The sequence below is a fragment of the Chiloscyllium punctatum genome, chromosome 39, assembly GCF_047496795.1.
Source record: "Chiloscyllium punctatum isolate Juve2018m chromosome 39, sChiPun1.3, whole genome shotgun sequence".
NCBI lineage: Eukaryota > Metazoa > Chordata > Chondrichthyes > Orectolobiformes > Hemiscylliidae > Chiloscyllium > Chiloscyllium punctatum.
In genome coordinates, this window is record NC_092777.1 from 12,332,140 (window position 1) to 12,348,680 (window position 16,541).

Below are 16,541 nucleotides of genomic sequence, written 5' to 3' on the forward strand. Positions count from 1 at the left end.
TCTGGATGGGTGTATGAATAGGAAGGGTTTGGAGGGATATGGGCCGTGTGCTGGCAGGTGGGACTAGATTGTGTTGGGATATCTGGGTCAGCATGGACAGGTTGGACCGAAGGGTCCGTTTCCATCTGTACATCTCTATGACTCGATGACATAGTACTAGACAGACCCTCACCATTTGTTCAACAATGGGCCTCACTGATCAGAATTCTTTGATTTTCCAGAAAGAACTCCATGAGCAACAGACTGAGGTGGACAAACAGCTGCTGGAGACCACGGAGGAGATTGGAAAGCTGCAGCAGAAAGCTGACTCCATTAAAGTAAGGGGAAGTGCTGAGTTTAAACAGAAAGGTGGCAGTTCTGTGAACACACAGAGTTACATAACCGTGGCATTGCTTTTAATCTTAGGGTATGGTGCTGCAGGTCAAACATCACACCAGGAACAAGTGTGCTGAGTTAGTGAAAACCATTGAGCGGGCACAGAAGGACGTTCTACGATATCTCGATGGTGAGGAGGAAGCTGTATTGAGCCGGGTGGAAGAATCCATGAAGCTACTACGGATTACTCTGGCTGGGCTGCAGGACAGTAAACAGCAACTCCAGGCTGCCCTGGAAAGTGATGACAGCTTGTTTGTATTACAGGTAATGACCTCACGGGCCGGTGGAATGGACATTGTATTTGCAACCAGCGTCCTAATGTGTGTTCAATCGCCGGAGAGTACCCAACACACCAAATCTTCACATGGAGCCACATGCTCATAACACCAAGAGCTAGGTTTCATTTCCACAGAGTTGAAAAGTTAGGGAGCTTGTAGGAAACCCTGTATTCAGGCCTTGGTTAGACCAAACCTAGGCTTGGATTTTCAATCCCAGGTTGGGTATAGAGGCAGACTAGGCAACAGGCCAATCTTGGGTTCCGACACTATGCCCTAAGTTTAGAAGTAAAGAATAAATCACAAAACATCCCTCTAATTCTCACATTCGCTGTGCCCAACCCATAGCCTCTCAAGTACGTCCAGGTCATGCTATGCCCTCCCAACCAAATGTCATACCACCCATGCCACCCAATGTCCCTGCCCCCATATCCATGCCCCTTGTTTTAATGACAGTGCCAGTTCCTGCCTCCCATCTATCTCCCTTTGTGGTTACACTTGTCAACTCACCTAATATCCACCATGGGCACACCTTAGGCCCCATTAAATAAAGTTCCATAAAATAAAATTCTGTCTCTTTCGCAGACCTCAATAAATTGAAAAAATATCGATTACCACCCACTACATATACATTCCTTATGACAATAAACAGTTCATTTAATGGACAATTCCTTGAAGCAAAAAGCACTGGAATTAGTAGTCCCACATCAAAGAGTCTGTAACCACTTGCACCCATCAGTCAAACTGTGAAAGGGCAGAAACAGCAACTGTGATCATGGATGGTTGTGAGATCAGTCACGCAGAAGTAATTCGAACCATTAGGCTTTGTTAGCAGACAGACTAAAACAGCAAACAACGTTTTCTTCAAACACTCCAGAGATATCTTTCAAAGATACAAAAGGGCAGGTGCATTTCGATAGATCCTCTTGATGATTTTCCCAGTTCCCTTTGACATTACATTGCATGTGCTTTTGTTTGATAGTTGATGTGGGCCCTCTATCCTGGTTTTTGCCTCACAGTATGAACAGCCACATAACTTACCTAAACTGCATCCAGCAACCTCCCTGCTCATTCCCCTAATCCGTCCGTGACATCCTGAAATCACCTCCAGTCCTCTCACTTTTTGCCAAACTCTTGTTTTCATGTTTTCTGCATGTTTTGATATGTGCTGCCTGTGTGCATAACACTCCTGTACATAGACAATAAATGAAATGCCCCCATCTAGTGAATTACAAGCAGGAATTGAGTGTAATAAATATAATAAAGTAAGATATCTCTGTCTCATCTTGGTGCTAAGCACTTGTGCAATGCTGTAGTCCAAACTCAAGCATCAGAGCCCAGCTTGATGTAATATTTGATAGTGAGACAGAGTGAATTGGGTGACTGTGAGAGTGGGAGTGTCCCAATCTGACCTAGTCCCACTTTGCCAGCATTGTGATTTGATTTGATTTATTATTGTCACATGTATGCAGGTACAGTGAAAAGTTTTGTTTTGTGTGCAGTACAGGCAGATTGTACCACATAAGGATCACAAAGTGATAGAACAGAGGGAGGAATACAAAGTTACAGCTGCAAATAAACTGTGCAAAAAGCAAGATCAACATTAGATTTGAAGTTTGAGACACCCATTCAGAAGCCTAATAACACTGGAGGAAGAGTTGTTCTCGGACACATTGGTACTGTGTTTTAGTTTTTGTATCTTGGCCCATATCCCTCTAAACCCTTCCTATTAATGTACCGATCCAGATGCCTTTTAACTTTGTAATTATGCCAGCCTCCATCACTTCGTCTAGCAGCTCCTTCCATACATGCACCACCTCTCAGGTCCCTTTTAAATCTTTCCCCTCACACCCTCTTGTTCTGGACTCCCCTACCTTGGGGAAAAGACTTTGGCTATCCATGCCCATCTGGAAAAACAGCTTCTGTCTCTTTCTTTTTGACCTTTGCTCCCTCCAGGGAAAAGTTCCAGAAAATTAACTCTAAGCTTTTCAATCATTTAGCTCATTCTCTTCAATTCAACTTTGGCTGCACAGAACTGTGTCTAGATAACATGGGGGAGTGTTTCATAATGGATATTTACGACACATTTCCAATGCCACTGTTTGGGCAGTAACTGGACGAACAATCAGGTGACTTTTACCATGAGCAGCCAATTAACTACATCATACCCGCTGCTGAGGTAACAAGAGTGAAGAGGATTCTATTGACTCTCCCACCCTATCTCATTCAGTCTTCTCATTGGCCGCTATAGATTACTGGCATTAATTTCGGGACTGCTGTGCCCAACATTTCACCTTCACCAAGAAACACATTAATTGAAAACGCTGGAGAAATTCAGCAGGACTGGCAGTGTCTGTGGTGACAGAATTAAAATTCACACAACACCAGGTTATGGTCCAATAGGTTTATTTGGAAGCAATAGTTTTCAGAGCACTGCTCCTTCCTCAGATAGTTGTGGAGCAGGACCATAAGACACAGAATTTATAGCAAAATATTACAGTGTTATGCAACTGAAATGATATATTGAACAAACCTGGATTGCTGTTAAGTCTTTCATCTTTTAGAATGGGTTGCAGGTTTCAGTTCATTAATATGTAAATCCCAGATCCAGGAGTAGTGGAGGGGTGGGGAAGGGGTGGTGATGTGTGGGGGAATGTAAGAGAAATGGAGAGTAGACATTAATTAATTAATTCATTCATGTCTCACATGCAGCAAGAATTGCTGTAAACTGAGGTGGAAAGGAACACAATTTTGGGTCTGTGATACAGAGTTGGAAATGACAGGAAGAAATTCATTTTGGAAGTTGTAACTAGCTAGAACTCGTTGATGTGGTACATTTATAAACTTAATACAAATACACAACACCTAAACAGAAAAGAAAGTGGTGTTCCTCTGGCTTGGGTTGAGCTTCATTGGAACACTGCACAAGGCCCAGTTCAGAAATGTTCCACTAAAGCAAGGTGGCTCATTGAAATGGCCAGCAACGGCAAGATCAGGGTCAGGTGCAATGACCCACAAAGCAGTCACCCAGTCAGTGTTTGGTGTCGCCAACATAAAGGGGAGCACAGTGCGACACATTAACTGGCCATGGAATTTGATTTGAGTAAAATGGCTACCTTGCCTGCCTGTACAACAGAGACTACATTGACTGATTTACGGGATGGATTTGATATCTTTCTGGGAGTGGGTTTGGAGGAAGGAGTGGGAATGCACAAGATGGGCAAGCTTGCTGTCTCTCTCTGATTAAACCCAGGGGTTGGGATATCCTGCGTGTCCAGAGGCTAATCAATGACCGCACGAGGGGTTCAGCTCACTACAGCTGGTACTGCACATGAGGGCACTGCAGCTGGTGTGAAGGAGCCACCACTGTGTGGACAAGCTGATGTATTCTCTGCCAGTCTGTGATGGGAATGGGGGTTAGGTCCATCCTGCTTGAATGCCCAACGAAGGGCTGAATGGTGGCAGGGAAAAACATGCCCCTGCCCTTTCAACCCAGCCTAGCCTGCACGGTGGGCTCAGGCAAATACACCCCACTTCCTCTCCTGGCATTTGTGTCCTAGGCCCCCTGCAGTACCAGCAATGGACACCACTGCAGGTGCTGCTGACGAGCCATTGGCTTCTGACTGGCTCCATAAGCTGCATTCAGACTCGAGGAACTAAACCACCACCTGCATCTTTAAAATCCATTCCATCGTAATGGCATGCTGGCTCAGCACTGTGTATGAGCTGCTGCTCATGGTCTCTCTCACCAACGTCTGAGTGTAAGAAAATCCAGGGCCTACTTGGCCTAACACAGTCAAGGGAAAGCTCTTCCTGATCTAACTAGGAGAGTCTGGTCTATTTATTACATGATAACAGCTGGTTACTTGATAAATTGTTACCAAGCCTTTGAGGAGGATTAGATTTTAGATCGCACACCTTTGCAATCCTGAGCTGTCTGTGACCACAACTTTGTGTCATTGTTATAGTGGGTGATAAATATGGCACTGTCAACATTCAGAACCATGTTCAATACAACCTGACATATGTGAAATGTGTCAGGTAGGCAACACGCAATAAAATTATATTGACTTTTCTTTCTCTTCACTTGCTTCTTATGCTGGGATTTTCACTCATTGACATGAGTTACAGGCTCACTGAGATTATTTACCCTTCTGATGTGATAACTGTTATGGTTCCAGGAACATTGGAGGTTGAACAAACCCGTGCACCCTGTTCCCATCTCGCACTGTGAGGCTGATGTCAACTTTAGCACCGTGGAAAATGCCATGACTGAGCTGTCCAATCACATCGCAGGACAGCTGCACAGCTGCTTCAACCCACATCTGGAAGGAGAAGTCTCCAAAGGTCAGTGGACACCAGAGTGAGAGGAGGTGGGATCCTTTCTCCTCATCAACCAATTGTCTCCCCCACCAACCCTCTACACCTCACTCCATCTAGGACCCGCAGGTAGGCCTAGAGGGACAGGGGAGGGCAGTGAACTGTCAGTGGGGAGAGATGAAGGATCAGACCAGACAAGAAATAGACTGGGATCTCTGGCTAGGTGATCACTCCTATGTCTCAGTGGCCAAAGTCTGCACTTCCGGTGATCCAGGCCCAGACTGCTCGGCTTTGGTAGGGTGAAAGAAAGTTATAGGAGGAAAATGGTGTTAGGAAATAACCTGGAGATTATGTCCCTTGAGAGAGAGGAGAGAGGGATGTAAGCAAGGTGACCTCAGCAATGTCAGAGCCCAGACCTCACACTTAGAATACCTAAATATCAGTGACAATGGGGGTGGGAATAGAGGTTTCCCTGATCTGCAGTATTATCTGTTATGTTTAAGGTAATACGTTTTTAAAATAATCGCATCACACACGGTCAGCTTTCTCCTCCTGCTCCTGCTCCTGACCTACTTTCCTCACATTAAAGATAGGATGGCAGGGAGGTGTACACTGGGTTATGGGATTGTGGAACAGGCTGTCCATCTCTCTTGTGTCATATGCCCCGAACGTCTACCTCCAGTCAGGATGATGCTGTCATTTATTTTATTCCTATTCACAAGGTGTTTCTGTGCACAGATAGACTCCCAAGATTGTCACTGGTCTCTATTAAAGTGCTTTGATACTCCACAAACAAAAAACATTTCAGACTTCCTAAAGTTATGACAAATACTCCAAAAATGTGAGCCTTCTCCTCCCCTTTGGTTTCTGTGACCTCAGAGATAGGGTCAATGGCTCAATGTCAAGGTTCTGCCATTGACTAAAAGCCTGTCTGTTCAGTCCTGTCCTCACAATCTGCTGTTGATGCACTGATGGACTTTTAGCCTTCAACAGGGCATTTGTTCCTGATGAGGTGATACTGATGTTAGCTCCTGCAATGTGGGTAAAGTAACACTGAATCGATGTTTATTACAGCTCCTCATATTAAAGGATATTACAATCACAGGCACTGCTGTGTCAGCTGTACTGCTGCATAATGTGGTCGCAAACTGTAGCACACTTCCTTCATGCTGCAAGTGGCCTGAGTTGAAATGGAATCCGAGACCTTTATGCAATCAGGCCATGTGCCACAATACAGTGATGAATCATGAACACATCTCTTAAAGGCATAGCGCTTGCTTGCTCTGAGGCAACAACCCCTTTCTTCCAAAACAAAAATCACAAACAGTTATACACAGGCATACACTGTAACTTCAACTTTGACTGGAGCAGAGGCCAATTTGACAAATGTCTCTGTCAGACGTTTGGAGGAGGAATCACACTCTTACCCTCCGCTGCAATACCTTACCTCAAGTCATCAACAGGCACTCAGGGTTTCTGTCGGTATAAGATATTTGGTATGTGTTGATCTAGATGTCAATTCTTACTTGAGCTGGTCTTGAAATACTCTGCAGAGCCTTCTGAGTTGCTTTTAATCACAGAATTATTATGGTGTAGATGGAGGTCATCTCCTCCATCATGCCACACCAGATCTATTATCCATTTCTGCTCTATTTCCCCTAATCTCCCTTCCTTTCCCCATTTCCATGCATACAATTACTATCCAAAAAAAAAATCAATGCCCTCTTGAATGCCTCAATTGAACCTGCCTCCATTACATTTCCAGAGACTGCACGCTATTCCCTGACCACTTGATGTGTGGAAAAAGTTTTTTTCTCATATCAAGTGCCTATCAGCAGAGTGTAAGTATGTAAATAAATGTCATAAATATTCATAGAATTCTTCATGACCGTGTGATCCATGTCCTGCCCTGATGTGACAGACACTGAAGCAAGTACCAGAGTGAGATAGCTGATGACCATCAGATATCACATCTCATGACTTCATATCAACGAATTCTACCACCAACGTTCAGTACCATGTATAAGATGCATTGCAGCAATTCTCCAAAGATTCTCAGAGAGCAGCTTCCAAACGCACAAACTTTACCATCTAGTAGGACAAATGCAGCAGCTATGTGGAAACACCACCACCTGTGTGTTCCCTTTCAAGCCACTCACCATTCTGACTGGGAAATATATCACTGTTCCTTCACTGTTCCTGGGTCAAATTCCTGGAACTCCCTCCCTAAGGACGTGTGGGAGTCCATCCACACCAAGAACTGCAGTAGTTCAGCAAGTTGGCTAATCATCACCTTCTCTGGGCAGTTAATTAATAAAGGACAATGAATGCTGGCCTAGCCAGTGACATGCAGATGCTGTAAGTGAATAAAAACAATTATACTTCATCTTGGAACCATAAACAGAGCTTTAAGCTGTATCTAACCCCGTGCTGTTCCTGTCCTGGGAGTGTTTGATGGGGACAGTGTAGAGGGAGATTTACTCTGTATCTAACCCCGTGCTGTCCCTGTCCTGGGAGTGTTTGATGGGGACAGTGTAGAGGGAGATTTACTCTGTATCTAACCCCGTGCTGTCCCTGTCCTGGGAGTGTTTGATGGGGACAGTGTAGAGGGAGATTTACTCTGAATCTAACCCGTGCTGTCCCTGACCTGGGAGTGTTTGATGGGGACAGTGTAGAGGGAGATTTGCTCTGTATCTAACCCCGTGCTGTCCCTGTCCTGGGAGTGTTTGATGGGGACAGTGTAGAGGGAGATTTACTCTGTATCTAACCCCGTGCTGTCCCTGTCCTGGGAGTGTTTGATGGGGACAGTGTAGAGGAAGCTTTACTCTGTATCTAATCTTGTGCTGTCCCTGTCCTGGGAGTATTTGATGGGGATAGTGTAGATTGAGCTTTACTCTGTATCTAACTCCATACTGTCCCTATCCTGACAATGTTTGATGGGGACAGTGTAGGGGGAGTTTTCACTGTAACTATCCTCATCTTCTCCCTGTCCTGGGGGTTTTTGATGGGGACAGAGTAGAGGTAGGTTTATTCTGTATCTAACCCCATGCTGTCCCTGTCCTGGGATTATTTGATGGGGATAGTGTAGAGAAAGGTTTATTCTATATCTAAGCCCATGCTATACCTGTCCCAGGATGTTTAATGGGAAATGTGTTCCATTATTCCAATAACTCCATGCTGTCCCTGTCCTGGGAGCATTTGATGGGGACAGTGTAGAGGAAACTTTATGCTGTATCTAACCCCATGCTGTTCCTGGGAGTGTTTGATGGGGAATGTGTTCCGTTATTCCAAGGCACTTGGAAATACAACGCTGTTCCTTCACTGTCGCTGAGCCAAAATCCTGGAATTCCCTCCCTCAGGGCATTGTGCGTCAACCCACAGCAGGTGGACTGCAGTGGTTCAAGAAGGTAGCTCAACCCCACCTTCTCAGGGCCAACTAGAGATGGTTAACAAATGCTGGGCGCAGCCAGCGACGCCCACAGCCCATAACTGAATGAAGACAAAGGAAAACATTAGATGGAGGACACACAAGTTGAATGCCTTTTGACTCTGATTTCTGTCCTGTTCACAGATAATGAGAAAGAGATCTCCACCAGCCCAGCGATTGTATATCCCATGGAAACAAAGGCTGATCTTGACAGTAAGCAGAAAGCAGATTATGTACAACGTAAGTGTGTGTCTAATTTCTGTAGGTCTGAGAAAGTACAGAATCTTAGGAACTAAATCACATTTGAAATTAACTTTACAGAGCAGCAACGATCCTGCCTTAATCAGTCATAGAGTCATAGTCATAGAGTCATAGAGTCACAGATACAGATACAGACCCTTTCGGTCAAACCAATCCAAGCCGACTGCTGCCTCACAGCACCAGGGTCCTGGGTTTGATTCCAGCTTTGGGTGACTGTCTGTTTGGAGTTTGCACATTCTCCCTGTGTCTGTGTGAGTTTCTTCCGGGTGCTCCGGTTTCCTCCCACAGTCCAAATATGTGCAGGTCAGGTGAATTGGCCATGTTAAATTGCCCATAGAGTTAGGAGCATTAGTCAGAGGGAAATGGGTCTGTGTGGGTTACTTTTCGGAGGGTTGGTGCGGGTTGGACCGAAGGGCCTTTTTCCACACTGTAGGGAATCTAAAAAAAACATTCCCCAATCTAAACTAGTCCCACTTGCCTGCATTTGGCCCATATCCCTCTAAACACTTCCTATTCATGTACCTGTCCAAATATCTCTTAAATGTTGCAATTGTAGCTGCATCCATCACTTCCTCTGGCAGTTCATTCCACACACTGACCACCCTCTGTGTGAAAAAGTTGCCCCTGATGTCAGGCCACTGCTGGAATGCTGCATGCAATTCTGGTTTCTGCTATAGGATAGATGTAATAAAACTTGAAAGTGTTTAGAAAAGATTTACAAGGATGTTGCCAGGGTTGAAGGGTTTGAGCTATAGGGAGAGGCTGGGGCTGTTTTCCCTGAGAGATGACCTTACAGAGGATTATAAAATCATGAGGGGCATGGATAGAGAGAAATAGCCAAGGTCTTTTCTGCGGGGTGGGGGCAAGTTCAGAAGTAGAGGGCAGAGATTAGATTCCCTAACAGTACAGAAACAGGCCCTCCGAAGAGTAGCCCACCTAGACCCATTCCCCTACCCTACATTTGCCCCTGACCAATACACCTAACACTATGGGAAATTTAGTATGTCCAATTCACCTAAGCTGCACATCTTTGGACTGTGGGAGGAAACCACGCAGATACAGGGAGAATGTATAAACACATAGTCTTCTGAGGATGGAATTGAACGCAGATCCCTGGCGCTGTGAGGCAGCAGTGCTAACCACTGAGCCACCATGCCACCAGTTTAGGGTGAGAGTGGAAATATTTAAAGGGACCTAGGGGGAACTTTTTCATGCAGAGGGTGGTGCGTGTATGGAATGAGCTGCCAGAGGAAGTGGTGGAGGCTGGTACAATTGCAACATTTAAAACACCCACAACATGGGTATATGAATAGAAAGAGTTTGGAGGGATATTGGCCAAGTGCTGGCAAATGGGACTAGATTAATTTAGGATTTCTGTTTGGCATGGACGAGTTGGACCAAAGGGTCTGTTTTAATGTGCTACAGCTCTATGACTCTTTATCTTTTTACATTTGCTCCCCCCTCACCTTAAACCTATACCCTCTGGTTTTGAACTTCCCTACTTGAGCAAAAAGAACTTTTCTCTTCTATACCCCTCATAAACCTCTGTAACGTCACCCCTCAGAATTTCAATATGGAGAATTGTGAGAGAATACATTTTGGTAATAAAACATAGAAAGACAGTCTAAAACTAAAGGGCATTATTCTACAGACACAGACAGACCTGGCTGTATACCTGCAGAAGTCATTAAAAGTGGCAGGACAGGTAGAAACTGCAGTGTTCTAGGCTTCACCAGTAGATTGTAAGAGCAGGGGGGTTATGCTGAAGGAATCGGATACTGGTTAATCTCAGCTGAAGCACTGTTTTGTGCGTACACACACACACACACACACACATTGGGAAGGATCCTACTTGTATGCAGAGGAGACTGCTCCATCTTGATGCACAATACAGGACACTTTCCTTTGCCTCCATGTTTCAGATTATCCAGTGGACCTGTCTCTCCCCTGCAGCTTAGTGTCTCCCCCTGCAGAACACATAATTGTCACAGTGCAGGGGAAGACCTTCTTATACCTTAGCTCAAACCAAACCAATTTCGAACCTTCTGAGACACCCTCTTTCTCTAGCACTGCAATGCTGCTCAGTCAAAATCCCCTCCCCTCCGTTTTTGTCTCTGCAATATTTTCTGAACATCTTCTAACACGCAGACCTGTCCTTGCTTGAGCCGGGTTTCTGCTATCACAACATCACAATCCGGCCTGGAAATCTGTGACTGACACTCCCCAATCTACACTCTGCATTAACATACATACAGTATAATCCTAGATGAGATTTCATTACATTCTCCCTTACTCCAAGTTACTATTAACTTCCTTACTCCCTTACTATTAACTTACTATTAGCTACACTAATGCTACCTGCCTCTCCCATTTTGTGCTCCCTGCTATTACTAATCAATGGTTTCCCTGCTCATGTAAGGACTCAGTGCATCCCCTCTGTGTTCATTAACCATCTAATTGAGGTTGTATATATGGCTTTGTCCTTATAAAACTGTATGAAACCTTCCCACACCATCCATGGACATTTTAAGCTAGCTTGTTGACCACTGGTGTTCTATGAATCCCAACGTGAGTATCACCATAGTTACTGGATCGGGGCCTACTGCAGATTAGCCCAGAAGGCTGTGCTCTGACTCTCAGGCCTCAGATACAGGCCACTCTGAGCTGAAAAGCCTTTGGAATTCCACCTCAGGCCTTTCCTTCCTCAGTCTTTAGTCCCTCTGCTAATCTCTGGCAGCAACAGTCAATTGCGTCAAAGATTGAGAGCTGTAAAGTGAAGTGTGTCTCAACAGTAAAGGAAGGACAGAGAGGTGGGCCGCATTGTGGATGGTTGGAATACTGACTTTAAGGAACATAAGAACCAGGAGCAGGAGTAGGCCGTTTGGCCCATCGAGCCTGCTCCGCCATTCAATAAGATCATGGCGGATATTTTCATGGCCACTGTACCCGCCCCCTCACCATAACCATCACAGTAAGGAATTCTCTTACTGTTCAAAAACCTTTGCCTTAAAAACATTCAACGAGGTAGCCTCAGCTGCTTAACTAGGCAGAGAGTTCCACAGATTCACACCCCTTTGGGTGAAGAGGTTCGTCCTAAATCAGCTCCCCTTTATTTTGAGGCTATGCCCCCTAGACTTAGTTTCACCGGCCAGAGGAAACAACCTCTAAGTAAAAACCGAAAGAACTGCGGATGCTTGTAAATCAGAGACAGAAATAGAAATTGCTGGAAAAGCTCAGCAGGTCTGGCAGCATCTGTGGAGGGAAATCAGAGTTTATGTTTCAGGAGGAATGATCGTTTCTAAAGAATGTTAACCCTGATTTCTCTCCACAGATGCTGCCAGACCTGCTGAGCTTTTCCAGGGGTTTCTCTTTTTTTCTCCATCCTTCTACCTTATCGATTGAACCCTGATTGATAACTCCAGAAGGAGTGCTGCATTAATCACTCTCTGTTGTGTCTCCAGACGCTCTCCGGCTGACGTTTGATCTCAACACAGCGCACAAGCACCTACTTCTATCGGACGACAACTGCACAGTGACAGACGTTGACCCCGAAAGTGTCCCTTACCCCGAGCACCCCGACAGGTTCAGCAACTTCCCCCAGGTGCTGTGTGCCGAGAGCCTTTCGGGAGGCCGCTGCTACTGGGAGGTGGAGATCAGTGGACATTGGGCGGGAATTGGGGTCACCTACAGGGGGATCAAAAGGAAAGGGTCGAATATGTGCAGCCTTATTGGGCGGAACAGTTTGTCCTGGTGCCTCCTGTACAGCAACAGCAAGTACTCAGCTCTTCACAACAAGCAGGAGGTCAGTCTGCAGTCCGGGAGGTACCAGAGAATTGGCATCTACCTGGACTACCCCGAGGGCACGCTGGATTTTTATGGGATTGACAACACGATGAGTTTGATCCACAGGTTCAAGACAGAGTTCACCGAGCCTGTGTACCCTGCTTTTTGGGTTTTTCTGGGAACATCTCTCCGGATATGCTGGCTGGATTAGGAGCGTGCTAATTTCTACTTCCCAAGTGTCTTCTAGCCTGCACTTTCAGAGATGGGCTCACACGTGGTGCACAGAGGCAGTGATCAGAGAGCCTGGTTTAACTGTGGAACACATGCTGTCACATTGGAGTGGATGAGGCGAGTAACTGATACATTCAACTAAATAAACTGCTGTAAAATCTCAGCGAGCCAGCCAACACTGTGGGAGACTAAGGGTTAGCAACAGTCCGTGAGTGACATGGGCTGTGGCATGACGAGTGGCAGAACTGCGTGAGATGTTTAGCAAATCCCACCTCGATGTCAAGATCACCTTGCAACATCTGGTGTAGCATATAGTGTGGCAAGGTACTCACTAGCAAGTTCCCAATAGGTGCCTACTGTCGATTTGTTAAAAGCCTTGTTAACAGCTCAAGCTCACCAACAAACTAGCCGTCAGGAGACCAGAGCGGGTTCCAGGTGGGTTCAACCCTCCACTTGTTCAAAAGGAGATGCTGGACACTGGGCACTAAAATCTCAAGGGGTGCTCCACAGGCACTGGCCACGTGCAACCATGTCCATGGCATCTGACATATGCCAGCCTCTTGGAACATCTCCAATCCACTGACGGAACACTTCTGCTCTTCAACGCTACACCTCAGGCAGCCCTGGTAACTCGCATTGTAATGCTACAGCAAGCATGCTAGTGTGCTCAGGGGCACACACCGAGCTCATAGAATATCCCACTGTGGAATGAGGCCATTGGGCTCATCAAGTCTGCACCGACCCTTTGCAGAGAATGTCATGGAGAGGACCAGGCTGCAGCTCCAAGCTCTTCAATAGCTGTTATACATAGCATCACAGAAACTCTACAGTGTGGAAACGGCCATTCAGCAAGTCCACACCCACCCTCCGAAGCATAACGCACCCAGACCCATTCCCCTACCCTATTATCACCCTGACTAAATCACCTAACCTACACATCCCTGAACACTATGGGCAATTTAACATGGCCAATTCATCTAACCTGCACATCTTTGGACTGTGGGAGGGAACTGGAGCACCCAGAGGAAATGGGGAGAATGTGCAAACTCCACACAGACAGTCGCCGGAAGCTGGAATCGAACCCAGGTCCCTGGCGCTGTGAGGCCACAGTGCTAACCACAGCACCACCGTGCCACCAAGAGCTGTTCGGATTTGGAATGCTCTGCCTGGGGAGTGGTGAAGGTGGATTCTATTGGGGGTTTCAAAAGAGACCGGGATAGGTATTTGAAATGGATGACATTGGAGGGCTACAGGGATAGGGCAGGACAATGGGACTAGCTCTTTCAGGAGCTGGTACAAACACAATGGGTCAAATGGCCTCCTTCCGCAATGTAAAATTCTACAATTCTATTTTTGGCCTTGAACTCAGCCAACTGAGAGGGGGTAGTGAGCCAATGGTCAGAGAGGAAACATTGATGATTACAATTTGCACTTTGCCAAAGAGTCAGAGAGTCATACAGATGTACAACAGACCCTTCGCTCCAACTCATCCATGCCTACCAGATATCCTAACCTAATCTAGTCTCATTTATAGAGTCATAGAGTCATAGAGATGTACAGCACAGAAACAGACCCTTCGGTCTAACCCGCCCATGCCGACCAGATATCCTAAACCAATCTAGACCCACCTCCCAGCACCCGGCCCATATCCCTCCAAACCCTTCCTATTCATATATTCATCCAAGTGCCTCTTAAATGTTGCAATTGTACCAGCCTCCACCACATCCTCTGGCAGCTCATTCCATATACATACCACCCTCTGTGTGAAAAAGTCGCCCCTTAGGTCCCTTTACTATCTTTCCCCTCTCATCCTAAACCTATGCCCTCTAGTTCTGGACTCCCCACCCCAAGATCTCAGGGAAGAGTGATGTCTGTTGCCATTGCTCTCAGCATCTGCCCAGCAACTGTGTATTTGAGCGACAGGAGGCTGAAGTACAATTCACCCCAGCTCATCCTGACCTCACCTTCCAGTAGCATCACTGCGTTGGGAAGACTGGAACATCATGGTCATGGGAACCCTCTCAGTCTAATGTGGCCCTTTATCACTAATCCTTCATCAGCCCCCAACAATCTAACAGGATAGACCGGGTAAACACAGGGAGCATGTTCCTGATGGGCCAGGGAATCCAGAACCAGGGGGTGAGGAAGTGGGGTTGGCCATTTGGAACTGAAATCGAGATAAGTGTCTTCACCCAGAGAGGGGGAGGGGGAGGAGCATGTGGAACTCTCTGCCATCAAAAACAGTTGAGGCCAAAACATTGAATGTTTTCAGAAAGGAGTTCGGTTTAGTTCTTAGGGCTAAAGGTACCAAAAGGGGAGAGAGCAGGAAGAGGATATTGAATTAGGTGATCAGCCAGGATCATACTGAATGGTGGAGTAGGATAAGTCGTTTACTCATGTTCATATTTTCCTGGATCAATATCCTGGAATTGTGTCTCTCTGTATTTATTCATGGGATGTGCGCATCACTGGCAAAGCTATTCCTAACTGCTCTTGAACGTTGTGGTTTCCTTCTACAACTCAGAGTGTAGGAGAGAGGCTTGGGGTCAGGCCGGGTAAAGATAGCAGATTTCCCGCACTAAGCAAAGGGATTTACCCCCTTTAACCACAAAGGCTTCAGTGAGCTGGGTGGATGTTTACAACAAAAGGCAATGACCACATGGTACCATTGATTTCAAATTATTTTATCGCGCTGAATTAAGCAGATGCGGTGAACCCATGTCCCCAGAACATTAGCGGGGTATCTGAACCTCCAGTCCCAGGGTCGTACAATATACTATGTGCTTCTGCTTAGCTTCAATTCTCTCCCTATCCCACCATGGCATCATCCACCCCCCACACACAAAACTCAACAACTCCCTCATAGAGAAGGTCTGAAAACACTCGGCAAGAAAATAAAATGCCGTGTGTCCATAAAGGTTTCCTATAGTAGCAGAAACAACTGGACTTGACCAGTTCCTGCGCGACTGCACCAAGGAACCTTGAACACATTGTTGATGTCACCAGACGGGATGAGTCAATCTTCAACAGCAATTCACAGCATTCTCAAACTTGAATTTTAGAATTATTTTATAATGAACATATCGAATTTTATTTAACTTCAGGTATATTTATATCCATGATATTTCAAACATTAAGCATCTTTTAAGGAATCCTGTTCCATGTTTAATTGGTTTGAAATACACTGCACTTTGAATTAAACTGTTACAAAGTAATCCTTGTTATTTCAATAAAGCTGGCAGGTATTAATTACTGTGTCTACGATTCACTACAATCTGAACATTCGCACCTTTGGCAGTGCTGTACTCCCTCAGTCCTGCAGTAAGCCTCGAGTCCTGGAGTGGGAGAGTAGGCAGTGTACAATCTTCAGTGCCTGGGCTTGTCCTCCTCATTTGTACTTTTCTTTTTTTCTTTTTCCTTCTACCGCTTCTTTTTCTCTCAAAACCAACCTGATAAAGAGAGTTCTTCAGCAAGAGCTGACTTGGATGAGCTCTGGAGTGGCTGCGTGTTTTCAGAGGCAGTGTGGCTGCAGAGTCAGTCGGTCGGTCAGCTGGTGACGCAAGGAGTGGGACTCTCACTCTCACTCTGGCAGTGGCATAGTGTGGGCTGGTGTAGCCTGGAGTGGGACACTCTCTCTGGGACATAGTGTGGGCTGGTGTAGCCCGGAGTGGGACACTCTCTCTGGGACATAGTGTGGGCTGGTGTAGCCCGGAGTGGGACACTCTCTCTGGGACATAGTGTGGGCTGGTGTAGCCCGGAGTGGGACACTCTCTCTGGGACATAGTGTGGGCTGGTGTAGCCCGGAGTGGGACACTCTCTCTGGGACATAGTGTGGGCTGGTGTAGCCCGGAGTGGGACACTCTCTCTGG

General features: G+C 46.1%; 1 protein-coding gene across 1 annotated transcript in view; it reads left to right on the forward strand.

The window, feature by feature from the left end:
- LOC140463829 (tripartite motif-containing protein 16-like) overlaps positions 1-15,921 on the forward strand; it is a 36,966-nt gene extending 21,045 nt beyond the window's left edge. Inside the window, exons 2-6 of the mRNA XM_072558205.1 lie at positions 222-317; positions 406-639; positions 4,832-4,997; positions 8,542-8,637; positions 12,120-15,921. Coding sequence (XP_072414306.1) covers positions 222-317; positions 406-639; positions 4,832-4,997; positions 8,542-8,637; positions 12,120-12,652 — 1,125 coding nt within the window. The 3' untranslated portion in view covers positions 12,653-15,921. The remainder of the gene's footprint in view (positions 1-221; positions 318-405; positions 640-4,831; positions 4,998-8,541; positions 8,638-12,119) is intronic.
- The last annotated feature ends 620 nt before the right edge of the window (positions 15,922-16,541 follow it).